The following is a 25,049-nucleotide window of genomic DNA, read 5'->3' on the forward strand; positions in this document are numbered from 1 at the left end:
ACTACTTAAATGTGTTTATTATTTACCAAAAAAGGAAGGAGGAAAATTTTTTTCATCACAAAACAACATGGGAAACTGCACATGTTATTAAATGCATACAACTCGAATTACTCGAAAAATACAATGCAAACTATTAATGTACACATTTCTTTTCTTCCGTATATTTAGTTTAAGTCTGTATTATTTCCTGTGTTTAATGATTTGCAAACCCAAGGTAGAAAACGGCATGTCCAAGAAGTTTTCACACCGTTCAAGTCAAAAGATAACCTCTAAATTGCAAACTACTTCGTCTAACCGTACAACACCCACCCCCCCCCCTTCTATCATACAAGTTCAAGTTCAAGTTCTTTATTAACTTTAAGCTATACAGCTCATCAGTACAATAAATATAAACAATATACACGTACAGGTAGGTTAACAGGAGAATGTGGCAGAAGTGTACATACTATGATATCAACATCTAATTTGCATTAAGTAAATCTTTTCTTAATTTCAAACCAAAGTGAATAAATTTACCCAGATTACATAGTTCCTTTACATTTTCAACATTAAAAAGTTGCAGAAGTTTACACATTGAAGGTTTTTTCCAGTAATAAGGCTTAATGTATTTTTTGCGATAGCCTTCGTATATGGGACATATTAAAATAAAATGAAATTCATCTTCAATAGAATTTGAACATAAAAAACAATTTCTATTGTGTCTTTCAATATTATAAAATCGACCTGTTTCTATCGACAATTGATGTGAAGACAACCTGAATCTGGAAATACACTTTTGATATTTGTTTGGAATAGGTTTTCTTAAATAAAATTGTAAATTATGGGTTGCAATTAGGTATTTGAAAAAAGAGCATTTACTAGAAATATCTAGTTGAGAAAAAATATACTGTGTAGCTTGGTCAAAAATACGTTGCTTAACAACAATGAGATCTGCAGCTGTTATTTTTTGTTTTTCCCACAATTCAAACATACCCAGATTGCATAAAAAATCTTTAACATGATACAACCAGTTTTTTGCATTATGTTTTTCGACACAGTCATATAGTGTATAATAGCAATGTTGAATAATACAATTATTATGGTACAGTATTTTTTTCCAGAACTTAACTATGTTGAACATTCTTTGGTACATCAGAGGACAGCGTCCTAATTCAGAATAAACTGCTACATTACAAGTTGACCTTTTAACTCCCAAGATATGTTTACAAAAATCAAGATGAAGTTTCTCAATATTGGGTGCTTTGAGTGAACCCCATACCTCAGAAGCATAGTTAATGACACTGCCAACAAAGCAATCAAACAATGATAGCAAAGTATTATGGTTAAAAAACATGTTTCTAATATTTTTTTTCAATACAAATAATGCCTTCCTGCCTTGCTCAGCAAGTTGTTTCTCAGCTTTAGAAAATTTATTATTGTAGTAAAAAATAATGCCAAGATAAGCAAACTGATCTACAATGTCAAGTGGTTTACCATAAATATACCATTTTTCGTTTTCTTTTACCCTTCCACCTTTTCTAAAAACAACAATCTTTGACTTATCAACATTAATGTGTAATTTCCATGTGCTACAATAATATGTTAATTCATCCAAAAGTGATTGAAGACCAGCAATTGTTTCTGAAAAAATCACCATGTCATCAGCATACATAAGAAGGAAAAGATTCAGTGATGAAATTTCAAATGGTACACATTCAGAATTTAAAAAATTGATTTCAAAATCATTTACATACAGATTAAATAAAATGGGTGAAAGTACTTCACCTTGCATTAAACCAAGATTGCTGTTAAAGAAATCACTCAAGTGTCCATCAGAAGTCACACATGCTTTAACATTTTTATACAACCCTTTTATAACACGTAGAAGTTTTCCTTGGATACCTATTTTTGACAATTTCATCCAAAGTTTAGACCTATCAACAGAGTCAAATGCTTTTTTGAAATCAATAAAGGCACAGTAAAGTTTTTTATTATTACTAGCCAACGATGAAGTAATTAAAGTATGTAGAGCAAAGATTGCATCACTTGTACCACATTTAGATTTAAAACCAAATTGTGCATCAGTAATGACATCATTTTCATCTGACCATGTTATAAGTCTGTTGTTCAATACGGAAGTAAAAAGTTTACACATGTTGCTAACAAGGCTGATTCCTCTATAATTATTAGGATCAGATTTATCTCCCTTTTTAAAAATAGGCACAATAATAGAAGAAGACCATGATTCAGGAAAAAAACCTGTTTGAAGTATACAATTAAAAAGTCTATGTAGGATAGGCAACAAATATTCTTCAAATTCAATGAAATATTCATTAAGTAAACAGTCGTCACCATGTGATTTACCTTTTTTTAATTTCTTAATAACTACTTTAATTTCTTCAACATCAATATCCTTATCTAGTTCTTCAAAAATACAATCTTCATCATCATTGGAGATATCATTATCAATAGTAACATTGCTTTGTGAAGTTAATTTAAAATGGTCAAAAAACTCACTTAGTTGCACATTAGATTTAAAATTAGATTTTCGTTTAAATTTTGCAAAAAATTGCTTAGGATTATTTTTCTTAAGAATTTCTAGTCTTTGACCTTCATGCAATAAATACTGTCTTTTGCATTTAGCTTCACAAAGCTTATATGTGCGCTTCTTGCATATCAATACTTGATGATTAACAACACTTTTACAAGAATTGAATTTACGTAATGCAACAATATACTCTTTATACAGTGATTTTAATTTACAATCGAACCATGGTTTATCACTTGTAGATAAATATAATTCATGTACATTATCTTGCTTTGTTTGATTTCTTCGAGTGCTACAATCACTGGTGTCAAATTTCTTGATTTCAAAAAATGGATCTACAATTTCATGAAAAACTTCATTAAATTTGTTAATACAAGAATCCATGTCAGTTTGAGATGAGATATCTTCAATATTAATACAATCATTCAATCTGTGTTGATTTTGGATAATAGATTCTGTGCACGGTCCGAGGTGTTCCACTTTCCATGAGGAACGTTTACGTTGAGAGTATTTATGCGAGTCAGCCAGCTTTTGGCATGGGTTGTTGTTCATACTAATGTGCAGTTCTATGTGTAGTGGTGCATGGTCAGAAAAAGCATTGAAGTTACAGACAATAAACTTATGAAAACAATCAAACATATGAACAGGTGATAGTAAATAATCAATTGTACTGAGTCCACGTGACCCATTGAAAGAAAAATCATTTGCGTGACCGCCTTTATGTCTTCCATTCACAATACGAAGACCTGTGGTCTTACATAATAACAATAGTTTTGTACCATATTCATTACGCCCAGTGTCAGGGTTCATTCTTACAGGTAACTTGCTGTCAGCTGTATATGTAGGCAGACTATCTAAGATATCATTATGTAATGAATCATTTTCAATAAAATCTGGTAATGATTGCGTTCTACTATTAAAGTCTCCAAAAACAAAAACATCACCTTGATTCAAATAATTACACAAAAAATTTTCTAATTCACTAAAGATATCACAATTTAGATTTTTTAGAAATACAGAATTCGCAGGGGGTAAATATGTAAATGCGCAATACACATCGCATTTATATACACAAAGAGATTTGTCAATTTTGAACCAAATAATCATATCGTATAAAGAATCAATAACAGACACATATTTATCATATATATCTTTTATCAGAATAATAGTTCCTCCTCCCTGGACGGATCTAGAATCTCTATGGAATATGTGTGTTTTATAGCCTTCCACATCAACGGAGAAGTCTTTACGAATCCAACATTCCGATAGACATATAATGTCGTATGTACACAGATAGTGCTTTAATTGACCCCACTTGTTTTCAAAACCACCGTTAATGTTCCAACCAATAATTTTGAGGGTATTTTCATTCTCCGGACCTCCTCACCTCGACTGGGATCCCTTTCGGTTTGGTAATGGTGTTGATCCCTGGTCCTGTCTGTAGAGTCGCCCATCAATGAAAAGCTTATCTTTAACAAAAACCGTTTTCCTGTTGTTGGCCTTCGCTTGCTTCAGCACTGGAAGAAGTTGTTTTCTTCTGTCTTGGATTTCCCTTGGGAATTGCTCGGAAATAGAGAGATCTGTGTTTTTCAACTTAAATGCACTCTTACGCACAAGCTCCCGCTGAGGAAATCTGGTGAATTTCACAACAATCGGGCGAATCTTTCCACTCTCTCTTTTGCCGATCCTGTGGGCTCTCTCGATACTGACGTCTTCCATTATTTCCAATACAGAAGGGGTTTCTTGATTAACGAGTGTCGTCGATCCAGATATTCTCTTATTATGATCGTTATGAGAGAGAGAGAGAGAGAGAGAGAGAGAGAGAGAGAGAGAGAGAGCGTTTTAGGCGTATTTTACATTCATTTGAAATACACTAATTATAATATTATGTATTCATACAATTAGTACAAAAGAATATAGTACACTGTGATTGAATATAGCATGCAGGTTTAGCCACGTGTTACCCCTGTTAATCAAATCAACGCGCGAGATGCACCACGTGTTCCTTCCAAGATAAGGGAATAAAGTTTCGTTCTTATAGTTTTCATATCAAGTAAGGAGAAAAGAAGTATGCATAACAAAAAAGTATTATACACTGTTTGTGATGTTTGATGTAAAGATTGATATACTGTGTTTTTGAATTTAATTCGTATACTTCTTTTTTCTTAACAAATATCTCTCTCTCTCTCTTTCTCTCTCTCTCTCTCTCTCTCTCTCTCTCTCTCTCTCTCTCTCTCTCTCTCTCTCTCTCTCTCTCTCTCTCTCTCTCTCTCGTTAAGACTATGAACACAATAAACAAATGAGCTTAATTTTTGCTATTTATTTTGAATTTCCAGAGAACTCAAGTTCAGTAATATAGTACCAGTGTTAATGATATATATTATGGCAATTGTTTGCTTCAGTTCTTTTGTCAATTCTAGCTAAAAAAAAATTTCACGCGCGACAGAATTATCAGCATGTAAAAACATAGTGACTTCCCAAATCACTTGCCGGGGGGGGGGGGGGGTTGCAGCTGTTAAGAAAGATACGTCTCCGCGGGAGATTGATTGATAATACCAGAACGATATACGACGGAGACAAAGAAGCACACAATGTTTATTCATTGAATCTCATAATTATTCATGATTTCGTCCACCGCTAGATGGTGCTTAAGAAATCCTCATTATTTGACGTCACGGGCAAGACAAACACAATATACGGAGTTATACAGCCTCCGTTTAAAAATGAACAGATAAACACCATATATTTATATATGAAAAACATGAGAATTTAATTATTAACACTCAATGCAATCTGTTCAAACATCTCAATGTTACGCTAAAAATAACAATACAGGAAAATGTAGACTAATTTCTTTATACCTAAGAAATGACATGTGGTGTTAACGAACAATGTTCAAAGGAAAAGTACAAGAGCAGAGCAAACACGGAACAGAGGTAGTGTCAGGTACAATGGAGGAGTGAGCATCCTCTTCTGACCGGTCGCATCCATCGGTTGCTGTTTGTCGTAATCGAGAAAAATGGGAAAATCATCCGTTGACAGGTTATTGATTATGGCCTAACAATAAGTATGAAAAACGTCAGTCAGCCTGCAACCCAGTGGATGATTGTATTTGCTGACAAGGTCGTTGTATCGACCATAGAACTTACGAAAAGATGACCTCAAACGAGACTGTTGATAGTCCTGTTTTATCAACTTATTTGTCAGTAGCTTGCCTCGCCTTAGAAACTGTTCATAATAAGTAAGGAAAGTTGCATGACTATAGAAAAATTGAAGTCATCACGTTTATCGTGAAGTTTTGTTGTTAGGTTACCATCAATGCCCTTTTACATTCCAGTAAAATATCCAATTATGAAACAGGTGACGCAAACTCTGTGGTATCTTTTGTTTCAAAATCACTGGAATATATCGAGTCGATGTAAGTATGGAAGTAGCAACTGATATGACAACTGATTGTCAATATACCTGAATGCTGAGTTGAAGACCACAGTGAGCGTTTTATTTTTTCACGTACAAGTTTTTTAATAAATTCTGCTTCATAGGGACGAAACTAGTACCCATGGGAATTCAAACAGATTGTTGGAAGACATGATTTCCAAAAAATACATAGATGTTGTCTTTCAGAAACTCAAGCATCTTTTTAATATGCACTTCAGAGTACTTATGTACACAATACGAATGGTTTTAAACAAAATAATTTTGCAAATGACCGATGTGACAAGTTTTACGTGATCCACTTTTATTGAAAAAGCAGGTATCGATGATGTTAAAAAGCCTTGACTTTGATATAAAATATGTGAATTACCATGAAAGACCAAAATGACGTGCCATACTTTTAAGAAGGTTTTATCTGTATAATTTGTTTCCATATGTACAAGGGTAGATCCAAAAGTAATGTCATACTATGCACCACGTTTCACGCTGGCGCTGTTTTGTATAAAATGATACGTCCATTTCCGTATGTACAAGGGTTGATCCAAAAGTAATGTCAAACTATGCACCACGTTTCACGCTGGCGCTGTATTGTATAAAATGATACATCAAAACTTTTCTTTATCACAATTCTGATTTAAAGTAAAATTTTGACTAAATTTCGTTGAACACTTAACAAGATATTGATGTTTGTAGGATGATATATACGTGACATCGCCGCGTCATGAATTTACGTCTTTTTAAAGGTTTGTATTTATGCATAAACTACCATCCAAAATTTGAAAAAGACAAAAACAACACAATATATTGAAACAGATATATACTTTTTCTAACTGTTTTGAAAATTTAGGGACCGTTACCGTCCATTTCGGACATATACGCAATGCCCTTTGTCTATATATCACGGAATAAAAATACTGGACCTGTGAATAGTGATACGAGGCATTTTTTGCTTCGATGGATAGAAATCATTAAAAAATCTACTGGAACTGACATATCAATCTAAAATTGAGAGCGAATGAAAAGGGTTCCCTTAAAGTTGTTCCAATATTTAATAAAAGCATATGTCACGTTAATAAATAAATTAAATAGACAGAAGGTATTCGCTCTGAAGGAAAGTTAAAACTAGGTTCATACGCCATGAGCTGTATCATAAAGCTACGTTCATGACTTCTTGAAGAGATTTCGCAAAATGATTGCACATTAAAAATATCCATCATATTACCCCATCGATTACAAAAAGAGTAAATGGTTACTTTATGAATTAAAATGGATTAAGAATTTTAAATAGAGCATCGTGGCCAATTTTTATATAGTACCAAATTAAGAAATTCTACAAGAACGTCAAAGAACTAGAAATGACGTCGCTAGCGTGCAGCGATTTTCCTTGCTTAACACTCTAAAATATACATTATCTTCAGAAATATTGATCATAATAATGCATCAAAATTTTTAGATCTGAACTGAAATAGGTAGATATCTCAAAGCACAAGTTTTTTGCCACTTTACGCGGATTTTTCACGATTTTATTGCATCTGTGACATTACTTTTTGATCAACACTCGTAATTATTCTTTTTAAATATGATTCAATACCGACAAACTAAAAATTCAAAATTAAAACGACTAGCAAAGATGTTTGAGGCAGTCATCAAACAGGATGGAAGAGAATTGACAAATGTGTGACCGAACTGGTTAGTTAGGCTAACAGGAAGTGAATGGTTGATCAAAACTAAATAGATAATTTGTACAAAAGATATTTAGCCTATATTAAACACAAAATAATTAGCTTGTGATAAAGATATTTATACCAAACTGAAAATAAGTAAGTTTATAAAAAAAACTTTTCATAAATCTTAAAATTAAACTATAGACAACACAGCCTGTGTTTTAATAGTTACTGGCATTGAGAAATGGCCGTTACCACAGCTACCGTTTTCCAACATGACGACGACCAAAAAGACACGAAGTTCCCATGTTGATAATTTGCTAATTTGTGATATTTTTATTGCTTTCTAGTTATCTTCGTTCTTTTTATACATTTTTAGTGAAATATGAAGCGACAGCATGTTCTTACATGTAACTGAAATCCAATGCAAGCGGTGTTTTATAAGTGGACGATGTTGAATACTAACACGAAGTTAAGAAAAAGATGTAATTTACTTCAGAGACTGGTGTCAGCTACTATAATTTGAATAAATTGAATAATTAAATCAAATGAAAGTTTAATAAATAAATAAATAAATAAATAAGCATTCGTAAAATCATTTTTGGGAGTTGATTTTAATCAACTCTCCTATGCAGTTACTCTGGCAAACCGATAGTGTTTGGACCTAAGCACAAATCATCACCGCTGACAAGACTTGGTTCTAGAAATTAATAGAAAAATGCGATGTAATGTATGCTGAAGCATTGTTTTTTAAGGAAACTTATCTATAAACACTTTGAAAATAGTCAGATTTTATATAATACGAACAATTTAGATATTTTTGTAGTCTTATGTGTTCCTACGCCAGAGTTTAATAAACAACCAGATGCTCGGCTGTCTCCGTAAATCTCCGAAAAGTAGAGAGGCTTTCCTGCCAATCGCAACTTCTCGGGCATTTCCGGCAACATCGGAGACAATGTGTTTTTCGAGTTTGCCAGAAAGGTCCGAGAAGCTGCGATTGGCTCTCTAGTTTGTCGGAGATTAACGGAGACAGCCGAGCGTCTGGTTGAACGAGACTAGAGTTCGATATCAATAGTGCCTGGATCAATACGATTCTTAGAATTGTTTCAATTACTAATACATAGTTTGAAATCTATCTTTAAATATTACACAACATGATTCATATGGGGTTTCTTGAAATTCTTGTCGGAAAAGTCTGAAAATTCATAATAAAAAAAGCGTAATTCAAATACAGACTAGAAACTAATTGCCATGCAAGATAAGTTGATTTTAAAATAAATGATAATCGATAAAATCAACTCCCGTCAGTACTTCAGTACTTTGATTTAAAAAGTACAATCATATTTTTAACAAAAAGTTTTAACTTGCACATTTATTTCCTGTGTAGAAAAAACTAAAGTTTACTCACGGTAGATCAAATTTATTAAAAAATGCATATCACATTTATTAGACCAGTTCTTGAAATATGTTTGACATGGAGAGATTAGAAAAAGTTCAATTAAGTGCTGCAAGGATAGTTACTGGGTTACCCATTTAAGCATCTACACAGAAACTGACTGGGAACCTCTTGTCAGTCTGTACAGAAGAAACATTATTGAATCACTTAATTGTATTTGTGGTCAAAAGGAGGATGTTTCTCATTTTTTTTGTGTGTGCAAGAATTATGTAAATGCTAGAAACAATCTATTTGAACTACTTTTTAATAGGCTTGAAGAAACAATCTTAATTAATTCACATTTGATTTATTGGGATAGTGACAATTTGTCTTGTAATACAAACTGCTTTATTTTTTCAGAAGTTCAAAATTTTATTAAAGTCTGGAGGATTTAATAACTAATTTTTCTTGTTTATGCTATTTTATACTGTATGCCAACACTATTTATTATATATTTGCAAATACTTTGTAAATGCATATTTATGAATATTACTACTTTAAAGTTATTAACTATAAGTAACATGTAACATAAAAATGATAATTGTGTATATTGTATGTATTATCATCAGGAGAGGAACACGTAAGTTGTAAGAACTTGTTTCCAATCCTCTTGTGTAATTACACAATAAAATATGTTCAAATCAAATCTGTGTAGAAATGTAAACTGCATTGAAATAAATACTGCAGTAGCAATATATACATTTAGGCATTAATTCAGGAAAAGTGCTTTTTTGCGTCGTATATCAGAACAAAATATCATGTAAACCTTTATATCTAATTCACTTTATTTAAGACATCCCACCAGCTGTCTTATTCTCAATAAACTCAACAGTAAGCATGTAGATTGTGAACCAGCACTTCTAAAACTAAGATGAACAAATATATACATCATGTAATAGTACTGTGGGATATAAATAAGCACACAAACAATAAACAATAAATAAATAGATGTACATGCATTTGGATGTTATTGGGAGATACAGTTGATGGATTCACTGAATACACCTACCTACATGTATACATTTTTCTTTACTTGTATTTGAGTCTAAATATAATACAAACAACATATGAATGAATTATTTGCGGAAATATTTGCGGGAGGGGATGGTTGGTAACCAGGGATAATATCTAATAATATTTACATTTGCTTTTCGGGAGGGTGCGATGCCTATTTTCATTAAACTAAATATGTGATTCTCCCGTTTTCTATATTTCCAGAAAGTTTTCCATCTTATATATTTACATGTAGATCTAAATGAGCCTTTTTGTAATTTGTATTTTATTAAAAATAACAATATGCGGCCTGATCGGCATATAATATAATATATCCAGTTACAAGAGTTTAAATGTGTATCTTACCATTACTTGTAGGAGGTTTTGAAACTCTGTCTCGGGTCTCGGAGGATTTCGATTCTAAATAAGGTGACCAAGCCTTGCTGATTTTTGAAATGGGAGATAAAATTTAAATACAAAAAGGGACACACTTTTTACTAAACGTATAACAGTCATTCTCAGAATTGTTACTCCATAACACTGGTTACGTTGTTAAAAAATTAAGTTTGCCAGATTGTTTTAATAATGATAACAACAAATTTACTAAAGCTGAAAAACAATTATCTGAACAAGGTAGAAAGGCATTGTTTGCGCTTACAAAAAATATACGGGGAATGTTTTATTGGCGGAATTGTTAATTATTGTTCAGAAATATGGGGAAATAATATTGGTTGCATTATTGAAACACTTCATACAGAATTTCTGTAAACAAGTTCTCGGAGTTAAGAAAAATACAAATACTGCTTATATATATGCTGGATTAGGCCATGTGCCCCTTGTACATTATAGAATGTTTAACATTATTACGTTTTGGAAAAATGTCTAATTAGTGACAATTGTATAATTAGACATTGCTACGAAGTTAATTATATTAATTGTGAAGAACACGGTTATAAAAACTGGGTTTTCGATGTTAAGAAAATTCTCATTGACCTCGGTTTCTTTTATATGTGGACTAACCAAAAAATAAACAATGGTATTTACTACTTGTTAAACAATGAATTTTTGATCAGGCCAAACAAGATATTTTTGCAAATGTTGAAAATTCGAAAAAGTGTTCCTTTTACAAATATCTTATCGATGATATGCATTTTCAATACTATTTAGGAAAACCTATTCCCATTTTAAATTACAGATATATATAATTCAATAACGACTATCGTCACATCGCCTGGCTATTGAAACTGGCAGATATAATAACACAAATAGAGAAAATAGATTTTGTCCAAATTGCAAAACTAGTGTTGAAGATGAATTCCATTTTTTATTTCTTTGTCCTTTAAACAGAACATTGCGCATATTAAACATGAAAGAATATTATTATAAAAAAAACCTTCTATGTTTAAATTAATTCAACTTTTAATACTGAAATTGTTAAAGATCTTGGCAAATTCATTTCTAAAAGAATGCTATTTGTATTACATAATTGTTAGTCTTTTGTTTTGTATTCTCAACCGGTATATATAGTATAGTATATGTTATTATTTGTACGTGCACAAGTTCTCCTGTAAAAACACTACCACCTCATGTTATACATATGTTATACTGATACTAGTAAGCTATAAAAATTAAAGTAATAAAGAATTGAAATTGACTTGTGTAATGTATTTTTGAGGTAGATTAATACCAATTTTTTTTATAATCATACTTGTAACTAACATTAATATTCTATTCATTGCAAATTTAAAGTGATTTTATTACCCCCCCCCCCCCATGAATTCTATGAAAAGGTGCCTTCTCGTGTATTACCCGTATGGTAAGAGTGTCTAATTTCAAGAAAATTTCTTGTTAAAATAATCATTGGATTGTATCATATTCTCATGTTTTACTAGCTACTAATTTCCTTGTAAATCTTAATAGATACCTTTATTTAAAAAATGTATACAAATTGAAATATACTGGTTTTTATCGTGTTAATTAATTTTTTTCTGTCAAAATTCATAGTGATTTTCCCCATAAAAGTCTCTTAAATTAAATTACTGAATATAATATTTTAAAATAATTTTTTTGATAAGGTTTTTCTAGGATACCGTCGATCTACATCATAAGGTATGTCTTAAGCTGATCTAAGGGTTTTTCTAACTTTTTACCTAAGTCATATGTGAGTAACACTCTTAAGTCACAACTTAGGAAAGTTTTGTGAACATGTCTGCTGGTTTATCTTTTGTCTACTTAAAAAATCATATTACAGAACAATATATTACAGAAAAAATTGAACTGTAATAATGAAGAATTTATTCAGGTGCAAAAATGTGCCTTCACCTTTTTGAATAAAACAAGTTCAAAAAATCCGTTGGCCATCGATTGAAATTTTTGAATGTATCAAGATCAGGAATTGAAACTCATTTCTGGTGTTGGAAAACTCAGTAGCAACAGACTGTAGTACAAAATCAGCTTGCTTAATTTCAAGACTCATCAAGTACTTCAATCAATAGCCACACCATATGACAGGATCAACTATCTGAAATAAAATAGGGTTTTTTAAAATTAAAATAAAAAAAAAAAACCACAAATCAAAATGCAAGAAACGGGAAAAAATGTTTTTAAAAATATTTAATTTTCTACATACATGATTCCCGGTATAATATTCGTACGGTATAAAAATCGTACAAATTTTAATTTCTTTATTTACCAATTAAGGCCCTCAAGGGGCAACATGAAGATTGTACATACAGCATCCAATGTACATAAAACATTCAATAAACATGTACGAGAGGGAAAGAGTTGGATGATTGAAAGAGCTAGGACAGACAGGAACATTTAATTAGTATATATATATATGTATGGTTCTATACACTCAATACAATGTCCTCTGTATATTTATGTTTAACACCATACATAAATATGTCAAAATACAAATGTACATACAAACATGAAATAGTTTATCATATGATTAAAAAGTAAAAACTCAATATTTGACCAGGAAATACAAATTAAGGCAATGCCTTTTGTAAAAATTTACCAAGAGAGTGAAATATATCTAATTCTTCACAGTTTAAAATCCAAAATAATTTTTGCTTATCTTACAAACTAGTAAAATGTTTTGCTTTAGATGAAATGAAATCAGTAGTTTCTCTCTTTCCCTTGTAACGTTGCTGCATTTGATAAGAAAATGGTCTTTATCTTCAATTCTATATTAAGGGTACACTTTTTACATATTTAGCTATGTGAAGCATGGTTCATACTTTTCTTATTCAAACCCAATATGGTTTTACAAAATTTGAAATGTAACGTTTTAGCTATTAAGTTGTTATAACACTGTTGTATTAATATATCATTAGACCGTTTTATTTTTATGTTATTGACATTAAGGATTCCTCATATTTCAGAGTCATAAAGTAAAATTGGCTTTATAGTGTGGTCAAATACATTTAATCTAGTGGATATCCCGGGGTTTAGACTCAGGAAATCTTTCCGTAGTTTGAAATAAGCTTTCAATCCCTTGTTGTGTAATTCAACCTTAGCCAGTGAGAAAGCCCCTGATGCTGTGAAATGAATGCCTATAAGTATTTGTAACTTGGTACACATTCAATATTGGAAATTTTGAAACAAAATTTATGTTTCATTGTTCTCCCGGCTTTGTTAAATATGATAACTTTGGTTTTATTGAAATTAACTTGCATACCCCAGTCATCACAATATTTCTCTTAAGTCATTAATTTTTGCTGAAGTCCTTCTGGTGACTATGGTGGTTATGGTGATGATAAACATTTAGTGAATATTGGTTTTGTGACGGCTTTTAATGAATTTGAAGTTTCCTCGCTTTTAAAACAAAAAGGAATTTGGATATTTTACTTGCCATAATAAAGAAAACCCAGAAAAATTATGTACATGCCACATTATTTTCACCGGCCAAAACACGTGTGCTAGGAATGGTGAAGGGAAGATAATTCCCGTGTTTTGCCACTTTGTTTACAAGTTATTTTTAGACAACGGCATTCCATTTACAAGGACTGCAACTCGTTTGTTTACATTTTAAAAACAGGAATAAAGAACATGTACTATTCCTAGTTTCTGGTTAGATTTAGTGGATATCTATACTCCGATTATAAATAATCAAACTCCGATTTTAAATAATCAAAATTAAATCAGTTATACCCAATAAAAAAAACTTGACTTAAAATTTTCAGCAACACCCTGCTTCAACAACAAAAAGTAAAAAAAAAACAGAATTTTTTTCTCCTCTCATTGAATGAACATTTTTAGTTTTTTTCAAAAAATAACCTACGTTTTTGCGTATAAAAACTTATTCTGTTAAGAACGTCATTATATTTTTGTAAAAACTGTAAATGAAGAAAAAAACTTACATTCACCTATGTTTTAATATTAATTGAAGATATTTCTTTTACAATAAATAACAAAATAAACACGTCTTGTGAGAGTATATTTATCACAAAACAATCCATTTAATGTTTTTATATCATATTGATTTCACGCAAAATGCATGTATGGAATATTTTAGATGGTTCATATTCTTGAAAATTAGACGTGAAATATTAAAAGCTTAGGGTTTATATTTCATATATTTGGCAAATAAAGACGATAGATAAATGTATGACAAATAAAGAAAAAATTAAACCGTTCTTTGACCCTTAAAGATAATTGTCACATGAAAATGATAATTTTCTGTACCCAGGACAGTGTTTTGCATTTATCGAATAATTCTCTTGCATCTGAAATACATTCTTGTAGTCAAACAAAATTGCAAAATCAGAAAATATTGATCGGCAAAAATCCTATTTTAGATCTCTTGTGTTTTGTTATATGTATGACAACTTCAACTATTTCCATTCCAATATTATGGGTAAACAAAGTATGCTATTGACACACACATCATATTTTAAGATTAATTAAACGACGCAAATCGATGTAATTCACGGTACACAATTTAATATTTTAATAAAGTTTTTTTTACAGCAGATTCAAATGAGGAATAGTGGCGATAAAGAGAAAATCTAACCCAGAAAAATAACTGTTACTTTCTAGCGTGTAGTTCATGTGTAAACAAAGGAGGTATTACCTACCGAAAATACGAATAATATAGCTAAAAGCATGATCACAAGAATACAATTAATGAAGATACTTACGTTAACAACACCAATGAACAAAAAGTAACCTTAAAATACTCCATTGAACTCGCAAAATTCATGAAAACAATAAAAATTCTCCTGAAGCGAACTAGCCTAGTCCGCCATTGTTTTCAAGCTAAATAAACCGCCTGACGTCACAAAATGTATATACAGTTTGAATGCCGGTTTTAGAGCCTGTTAAAATAGAAATTCCGAAGTCCTTTAAACATTACTGAAAAAATCATTGTGATATCTTCAGGTTATATCAATTCTTTACTACTTTAACGTATGCACTCATTCTTTTATTCTTATATAGTTAGAATTATTAAAAGAAAGTCAAAAAACATGCCTGTCGACATTCTCACTATGATTATCAAGGTGGCGATATATACTTCCGAGGAGGGTACCCTCCTTCCAAAGATAAAAACACGAAAGCAGATAAGTTTAAAGAAACCAAAGCAGAGTTTTATTTACAACTAAATGTCAATCTTTCGAATAATAACAAGAAAAACGACATCCAGTAAGCAGATCATACCAAACCAGAAGGGTGCGGAACAATGTCAACACCGATGTGTTGACATTCTTCCGGGTCGACATTGATGCTATGTTTATCCGACGCAGTGTTGACCTTATACAGGATCCTCGTATATATATATATATATATATATATATATATATATATATATATATATATATATATATATATATATATATAAGGTTTTGTTATTTAAATCTTTGACGAAAACCATTTAATATCAATTTTTGGTAGTAAATATAGTTATGTAATCAAAGTACTGAAAAGCGATAAGCCAGCCTCAATGCTACTGTTTTCAAACCATTGATAATATTTTAAAATCATAACTATACAGAAAGTAAAAGAAAACACAGTTTCATGAAAATGCATCATATGTATGAGATCCTGACCATACCATTTCAATCAATTTGAAGAGAGAAGTTTGTAATGTATATTAACTGATTAGTCAGCCCAATTGCAACTAAGTTGGCATGAAAATTCGATTGCGCTTTTGTACATTGGAATTCTTGGAATGAATTATACAGTCCTCGTTTAAGAAATTCGAAGTTATGAAACTGACTGTCCCTGGGGTCCGGATTCTGCATATATACATTTCTCGAATTTGAGAGGATATGTGGTGTAAAATTCAGAGAGCGATCTTTACAATTTTAAAAGTCTATATAATTATAAATAACTATATATAAGTTGGTGTGAAGTCATACATTATACTGCTGCACGCCTGTCTCCTACCCTACAGTTATAAATTTTAAAGTAAAACGTGCTAACTCAATGTACACCCGCAGAATATTATTGTTCCGGTCATTTTATATCTTGTATTTTTATAGGTTGTATATTCAATTTTGATCTGAAATTAATATTCCGCTGGCTGACTTTATTTCCTTTTTTTAAATGCTAACCTTGTTGATATGTACAGTGTACGGCAAGTTTTGAATACACTTGCTCAGTGAGTGAAAACAAGACTAGCCGTACCCTTTCACCAATTGAGACCGTAAAATATGACTAAATGTCATCGAATTTTAAATCGACAAATTGCACAAGAAAATCATGACATCAATCAAAAGATCAAAGTTACACAGGAAATATTTTTAAAAATATCACTTTGATAAATTTGTCGTCCTTTGAGGGTCTTAATTTTTTTTTCTATGTAACTTTTGGTATAGCAACAAGACAAGGGAATATCTCTGATCGCATGCTTTGACACTCCGAGATCCGCACCAGTTTACATCGCACAGCGGTCACCCAACATGCATCTAATAATAGCAGCATGGAATGTCTCGTGGCATGTTTAGTTGTGTAATCGCCAATGCACCCTAGACTTCGCTGATATTGTAAAAGTTTGTCATTTGTTCTGATCTCGATTAAGTAAACCCACAACTCGACGTTCTTTTGCAAAACCTGGGATCTTGATAGAAACTTAAGGATACCATAATCTTGCTATTTTTAGAATTCGAGCGTCGCTCAGCATGATCACTAGGTGGCACTTATAAAAAGATCATGAGATTTTGTGCATCCCTATTAAGCGCTAGCGCATGCGCTTAGCGCTTAAAAAGTACTTGGAAATCATCGAAAAAAGGACACTGAAGCGTTGAAGCGAGGGACTGTGTCAAAAATAGTTCGGACCTGAAGTATTTGGTATAGCATCACCCGTTTGATAACGCAAAGGTTTATCACACGGGTAATATACACCACATGTATGATATATCTATATATATATATATAGATAAATCCAAGAAAAACCTCAGTGGTCGGTGAAATATATATAAAACTTAAATAAATGAAAACACAAAGATCGAGTAAAACATAAGCGCTTTCATTTTCTTCAGATGTTTTACGATACTGTATCGTAAAACATCTGAAGAAAATGAAAGCGCTTATGTTTTACTCGATCTTTGTGTTTTCATTTATTTAAGTTTTATATATATATATATATATATAATAATAAGGGCCTCACAACTAGAATTGAATTATAATAAATTATATGAAATTGCAGACTTATACACACTCATAAATTTCATTTTTTCTATATTGTAGTTCACTAGGTATAAAATCCGGGACCCTTCTACTGAAACATATCTGAAGTTTCGGCTGTGCGATATGAGGGGATTAGAAGGGGACATGAACGTAAAATCGGAGGATATTGCATCTCTTCTTGACGGCCATATTCCAAACAAATACAAGGTAGGCAAAACATCAAACATCAGCTACCTATTACTAGTATTTTCTTCATTCTATGCGAGATATATCTGCTTGGTTTTTCTCCCTCGGCTTAATAATGAATTCTAAAAAATGCTACATTGTATTTAGATTTAAATGTAAAGATCTTTATTTTTAAAATCGGTGGATGGTTTTATCGGGATCATTTTTTTACTTTTCAAATCCATTTATTATGGTGTTGTGTCTGATTTGCATTTAATGCCAATTTCAACTTCCTTTAAAAGTCATATTTAAAGCATTATAAACCTACAGAAATTTGTCAAACTTTGTCTGATATTGTTTATGTACTAATAACTACTAGTCTTGATGGAAATCCAATTTATTTTCAAGCAATTACAAATTATAATCGAATTTTTTATTTGCCGATTAAATGAAACACAACACGGCTGTAAAGTTTATGCCTTCATAAAATGAATATTTTGCAGTTCAATCCCGCGGCTCCTGCCACCAAGGACACCCCTGGATTTGTAAAAGAACCCACGATAAAAGACATGATACACACGGTCGTATTTGTAATCGATGGGAGCAATGTCGAAGTGATGCCAGACGAGATTGTGAAGAAACTGAAAGATATAAAGGATATGCTTATCGTAAGAGGTCAGGAAATAAAAATACTATACAGAATTAGTTTGATTTTTAGCTCACCTGAGCTGAAAGCTCAAGTGAGCTTTTCTGATCAAAATTTGTCCGTTGTCTGTCGTCGGCGTTGGCGTTTGCGACGTTGTCGTCGTTGTCGTCCTCGGCGTCGTTGTGAACTTTTCACATTATTTTCTTCTTCTCCAGAACCACTGGGAAAATTTCAACCAAATTTGGCACAAAACATCACTGGGTGAAGGGGATTCAAGTTTGTTCAAATAAGGGCCACGCCTTTTTTAAAGGGGAGATAATTGAGAATTATTGAAAATTGGTTGGCATTTTTCAAAAATCTTCTTCTCAAAAACTATTTGGCCAGAAAAGCCTTAACTTGTGTAGAGGCATCCTCAGGTAGTGAAAATTCAATCTTGTTCAAATCATGGTCCCCATGAGCAGGGTGGGGCCACAAGAGGGGGAACAAGTTTTACATAGGAATATATAGAGAAAATCTTTAAAAATCTTCTTTCCAAAAACTATTAGGCCAGATAAGCTCAAATTAAAATGGGAGCATCCTCAGGTAGTGTAGATTCAAGTTTGTTCAAATCATAGTCCCCGGGGGTAGGGTGGGGCAACAACAGGGGGATCAAGTTTTACATACTAGGAATATATAGAGAAAATCTTTAAAAATCTTTTTCCCAAAAACTATTTGACCAGAAAAGCTCAAATTAAAATGAAAGCATCCTGAGGTAGTGTAGATTCAAGTTTGTTCAAATCATAGTCCCCGGGGGTAGAGTGGGGCCACAATAGGGGGATAAAGTTTTACATAGGAATATATAGAGAAAATCTTTAAAAATCTTCTTCTCAAACACTTTTTGGCCAGAAAAGCTTAAATTAAAATGAAAGCATCCTGAGGTAGAGTAGATTCAACTTTGTTCAAATCATAGTCCCTGGGGGTATGGCGGGGCCACAATGGGGGAACGGATTTTTACATATGAATATATAGGGAATATTTTTTAAAATCTTCTTCTCAAAAACTATTAGGCCAGGAAAGCTCAAATATGAGTGGAAGCATCCTCAGGTAGTAAAGATTCAAGTCTGTTCAAATCATGGTCCCCGGGGGTATGGGGGGGGGGGGCTACAATGGGGGAATGGATTTTTTATTAGGAATAATTAGAGAAAATCTTTAAAAATCTTTTTCTCAAAAACTTTAAGGCCAGAAAAGATCAAATTTTACTGGAAGCATCCTCAGATAATGAAGATTCAAGTTTGTTATACTCATGGTCCCCGGGGGTAGGGTGGGGCCACAATTGGGGTATGAATTTTTATACAGGAATATAAAGAGAAAATCTTTTATTTTTTTTTTTAACTATTAGGCTAGGAAAGCTCAAATTGATGTGTAAGCATCCTTAGATAGTGTAGATTCAAGTTTGTTAAAACCATGGTCCCTGGGAGTAGGGCGGGGCCACAATAAGGGAATAAATTTATATATATAGAGAAAATCTTTAAAAATCTCTTCTGAAAACTATTAGGCCAGGAAAGCCCAAATTTGAGTGGAAGCATCCCCAGGTCGTATAGATTCAAGTTTGATTAAATCATAGTCCCAGGGTACAGTGAGGCCACAATGGGGGATGAATTTTTACATAGGAATCAATATAGAGAAAATCTTTAAAAATCTTATTTTTAAAAACTATTTGGCCAGAAAAGCTTAAACTTGTGTACACGCATCCTCGGGTAGTGTATAAATTCAAGTTTGCAAAATCATAGTCCCTGGGGGTAGGGCGGGGCCGCAATGGCTGGTTGAATTTTTACATAGGAATATATAGAGAAATTCTTTAAAAATATCCTTGGAAAGTTTTCAGTCCAAAACTCAGTACTTTGTTTGAAACCTCAGGTTATGCAGATTTAAGTTTGATGAAACCATGATTCCCTAAAGAAAAATGGGGCTACAAAATGGGGGGGGGGGTATATAGGATTAGAGAAAAATCTTCTTAGAGGTACAACAACAAAAGGGGCTTGGTATTTTTTTAGCAAGATCTAATGTACTTAGTGGTAAAGATATTTTGATTTCGATACTGTATAATGCTAATTTGATCAGAGTTAAGGCTCAGGTGAGCGATGTGGCCCCTGGGCCTCTTGTTTGTATAAAGCAATCACTTTTCATTGCTGATATATTTTTCATACTTTGGAAATAAATATTACATACGGTTAATGTGTTCATTACCATTGCTCGTTCATAAAAACATGATTACATTCTAAATTCCTTTGTAAAGCTTTTTTAAGATCGTAATGTTATCAAAGATGGTTGAGGCTAGTATTCAAGCCAGATTTTGAGTTGAGCAATTAAAAAATCTTTAAAGTTCTTTAAGGACAAGTATTATGAACTTATTTAAAAACTACATTTTTATAAAGGTCTTGACAGTAATTTTTAATCGAGAAAGTGTTTGAGTAATAGTTTTTGTCCACGGTTTTAGAAATATTTTTGTATTCCTAGACATTCCTCTGATGGTGTTTGAAACAAAGATTGACAAGGTTTGCAGTGAAGTTGACAGAGATGTTGAAGAAGTGTTTTATAGTGAGACCGTGAAGTCATCTGTTGATAAAGTGGCTGATGTTATTGCCATCCCACGAAGTCACGTGTTCCCGATAAAGAATTATGAAAAAGAAGGGTCTCTCCAGACAGGCATTAGCATTTTAGCTCTGAGGGCATTAAAACAGGCTTTACTTTTCAGCGAAGACTTCTTAGAAAACCAATCCTAAACTGTAAGGGTGATCCATTGACTTTTACTGTAGAAATGTATTTTCATAATAGGTCATACATTTACATGATACTATTGTGAATAAACAGTAAAGTCAACTTGCCTGAAATTGAACAAAATAAATTCTTAGTAGTCAAAATACGTGCAATCATATTCACCAGTCTTAAATAAAGTTGAATAAAAAATATTACTGTTTATCATTTTCTTGTTGATTCATTGGTTTTTAAATTGTGCTTGACATAATTGTGCTTTAAATAAATGCACACTACTAGTAATTTAAATAATGGACCTTAGTTATTTAATATTAGTCAAGGGTTGGTTTCTTTATAAAAGAAAAGGAGCCATTTTATTGTATAAATATATACTGCGCCGCAGTAAATTCTCATGCAAAACCTTACACTGAGTTCCACAATAATTATTTCTTTGCGCCACCAAAAATTAACACTGCATTATACTCTATGCATTGTTCTAAAGCACCATAATATGAAATTCAATAAAGGTAGGTATGCATGGTTTTATTTATTTGTTTATAAAAAAAAACATAGAAACAGAAAATGATAAGGTAAGATCGTTTTTTCATTGATAATCAAACCTTGACCACCGCATACATGTATAATAGCGTGGCTTATTACTTTAAATTTCACGATGGATTGATAATAATTTTGGCTCTACATTTTTCCTTATAATGATATTAAATTATTGTGTGATTTATGAGAAAGAGTAATCCAACTAGTCTTTTACGTTTTTTGTTGTCTCCAAATGGCAAGGTCTATTTATGTATTGTTACCATCGCATTTTATAGCGTGTGTTGATAATTGTGTGACCGCGAGGATTTAACGGTGTTAGGAAATTCTTCTGGAGCTGTATTCATCGTGTACAGTACGGACGGGGTGAGGGAATGTTGGCGTCGAAGGTATAAGTAGTATAAGGTTGAGACGCGCTTTGGGCCGTAAGCTAAAACGAAGGGTAGGTTTGCCGTATTTCCGAAGGTCCACCAGTATACAGTTCCAGAGAAATAAACAGGCAATTGATGCAGGATTCCACATTTATTGGACGAGACTCAACGATGGCAACATTATGACAATTTAACAGACAGACATGTTACAAACAATCACTTTTCATTGCTGATATATTTTTCATACTTTGGAAATAAATATTACATACGGTTAATGTGTTCATTACCATTGCTCGTTCATAAAAACATGATTACATTCTAAATTCCTTTGTAAAGCTTTTTTAAGATCGTAATGTTATCAAAGATGGTTGAGGCTAGTATTCAAGCCAGATTTTGAGTTGAGCAATTAAAAAATCTTTAAAGTTCTTTAAGGACAAGTATTATGAACTTATTTAAAAACTACATTTTTATAAAGGTCTTGACAGTAATTTTTAATCGAGAAAGTGTTTGAGTAATAGTTTTTGTCCACGGTTTTAGAAATATTTTTGTATTCCTAGACATTCCTCTGATGGTGTTTGAAACAAAGATTGACAAGGTTTGCAGTGAAGTTGACAGAGATGTTGAAGAAGTGTTTTATAGTGAGACCGTGAAGTCATCTGTTGATAAAGTGGATGATGTTATTGCCATCCCACGAAGTCACGTGTTCCCGATAAAGAATTATGAAAAAGAAGGGTCTCTCCAGACAGGCATTAGCATTTTAGCTCTGAGGGCATTAAAACAGGCTTTACTTTTCAGCGAAGACTTCTTAGAAAACCAATCCTAAACTGTAAGGGTGATCCATTGACTTTTACTGTAGAAATGTATTTTCATAATAGGTCATACATTTACATGATACTATTGTGAATAAACAGTAAAGTCAACTTGCCTGAAATTGAACAAAATAAATTCTTAGTAGTCAAAATACGTGCAATCATATTCACCAGTCTTAAATAAAGTTGAATAAAAAATATTACTGTTTATCATTTTCTTGTTGATTCATTGGTTTTTAAATTGTGCTTGACATAATTGTGAATTAAATAAATGCACACTACTAGTAATTTAAATAATGGACCTTAGTTATTTAATATTAGTCAAGGGTTGGTTTCTTTATAAAAGAAAAGGAGCCATTTTATGGTATAAATATATACGGCGCCGCAGTAAATTCTCATGCAAAACCTTACACTGAGTTCCACAATAATTATTTCTTTGCGCCACCAAAAATTAACACTGCATTATACTCTATGCATTGTTCTAAAGCACCATAATATGAAATTCAATAAAGGTAGGTATGCATGGTTTTATTTATTTGTTTATAAAAAAAACATAGAAACAGAAAATGATAAGGTAAGATCGTTTTTTCATTGATAATCAAACCTTGACCACCGCATACATGTATAATAGCGTGGCTTATTACTTTAAATTTCACGATGGATTGATAATAATTTTGGCTCTACATTTTTCCTTATAATGATATTAAATTATTGTGTGATTTATGAGAAAGAGTAATCCAACTAGTCTTTTACGTTTTTTGTTGTCTCCAAATGGCAAGGTCTATTTATGTATTGTTACCATCGCATTTTATAGCGTGTGTTGATAATTGTGTGACCGCGAGGATTTAACGGTGTTAGGAAATTCTTCTGGAGCTGTATTCATCGTGTACAGTACGGACGGGGTGAGGGAATGTTGGCGTCGAAGGTATAAGTAGTATAAGGTTGAGACGCGCTTTGGGCCGTAAGCTAAAACGAAGGGTAGGTTTGCCGTATTTCCGAAGGTCCACCAGTATACAGTTCCAGAGAAATAAACAGGCAATTGATGCAGGATTCCACATTTATTGGACGAGACTCAACGATGGCAACATTATGACAATTTAACAGACAGACATGTTACAAACAGGTCGGATATGACCAGGAGTGGCCTCCGGACTCGAGACTCTGGGTGAGTCGGACGTGGCCGAGGCTGGCCGCTGTATTCCAGACTCCCGATTGACAATTGTACATAACTATATAAAGGATCCAAATTTGAACAATGACTATAAATTGACAGGTGATGACATTAGTAAGCTGAGTGAAAGGTTCAGATATAAAATAATTAAATAAACTCAAAGAGTCTTTGATGTCCAAGAAATGAAAAACTGATAATTGCACAATGTTGTTATAAGAGATTAACAGTCCTTGAGACATGGCACTCTGTCTCTTTCAAATCACATATAGAGTCCGAAAAGTGTCAATCACTAAAAAAATAAGTAACTTTGTAAGAAATAAACTGTGAGAAAATATTATGAAACATGTTGAATTTTAAAAGTAAAGTCCAAAATAAAGTTATAATTGAACAGTGAATTTTGCACGGTGATAGTTTCCCACAGCTCCGGCAAAAACACGTCCTCGTGTTTTGAATGAAATATCAAAATCTTGTCATTTTGTTGAGTTCTATGGTTTTTTGAGACAGTTGTAATTAGGCGTTGAAAGTGTGTTGAAACGTTGGTTGGAACTTCACGGTGATCAGATCTGCGCTGTTTATGATGACTGTGGCTGTTGTTGTCCATCGTTGATACGTTGAGTTGATGTTCAATGGGGGAAACTCGCTGGCTGAAGAGGTCCAGGATCTGACTACTGCACAATATATGCAGCAGCCCCGGGCGTTGTTGTTACCCTTAGGATTCATCCACCAATTGTGACCGCGTAGATTTTACGGTGCTAGGGAATTCTTCTGGAGCTGTATCCGCCGTGTGCAGTACGGACGGGGAAAGGGAATGTTGGCGTAAAAGGAACAAGTCATAAGGTTGATCTTGAGGCGCGCTGTGGGCCGTAAGTTAAAACGAAGGGTAGGTTTGCCGTATTTCCGAAGGTCCACCAGT

The 25,049-nt window shown here is 32.6% G+C and overlaps 1 protein-coding gene across 3 annotated transcripts in view; it reads left to right on the forward strand.

The window, feature by feature from the left end:
- Positions 1-21,442, forward strand: part of LOC105322734 (interferon-induced protein 44) — a 174,631-nt gene extending 153,189 nt beyond the window's left edge. For all 3 annotated transcript variants that reach the window (XM_066080811.1, XM_066080810.1, XM_066080812.1), the window contains exons 5-7: positions 17,750-17,896; positions 18,358-18,529; positions 20,997-21,442. In XM_066080811.1, the coding sequence (XP_065936883.1) occupies positions 17,750-17,896; positions 18,358-18,529; positions 20,997-21,262 (585 nt within the window). In that variant the 3' untranslated portion in view covers positions 21,263-21,442. The remainder of the gene's footprint in view (positions 1-17,749; positions 17,897-18,357; positions 18,530-20,996) is intronic.
- The last annotated feature ends 3,607 nt before the right edge of the window (positions 21,443-25,049 follow it).

Source organism: Magallana gigas, chromosome 4, assembly GCF_963853765.1.
Source record: "Magallana gigas chromosome 4, xbMagGiga1.1, whole genome shotgun sequence".
Taxonomy (NCBI): Eukaryota; Metazoa; Mollusca; class Bivalvia; order Ostreida; family Ostreidae; genus Magallana; species Magallana gigas.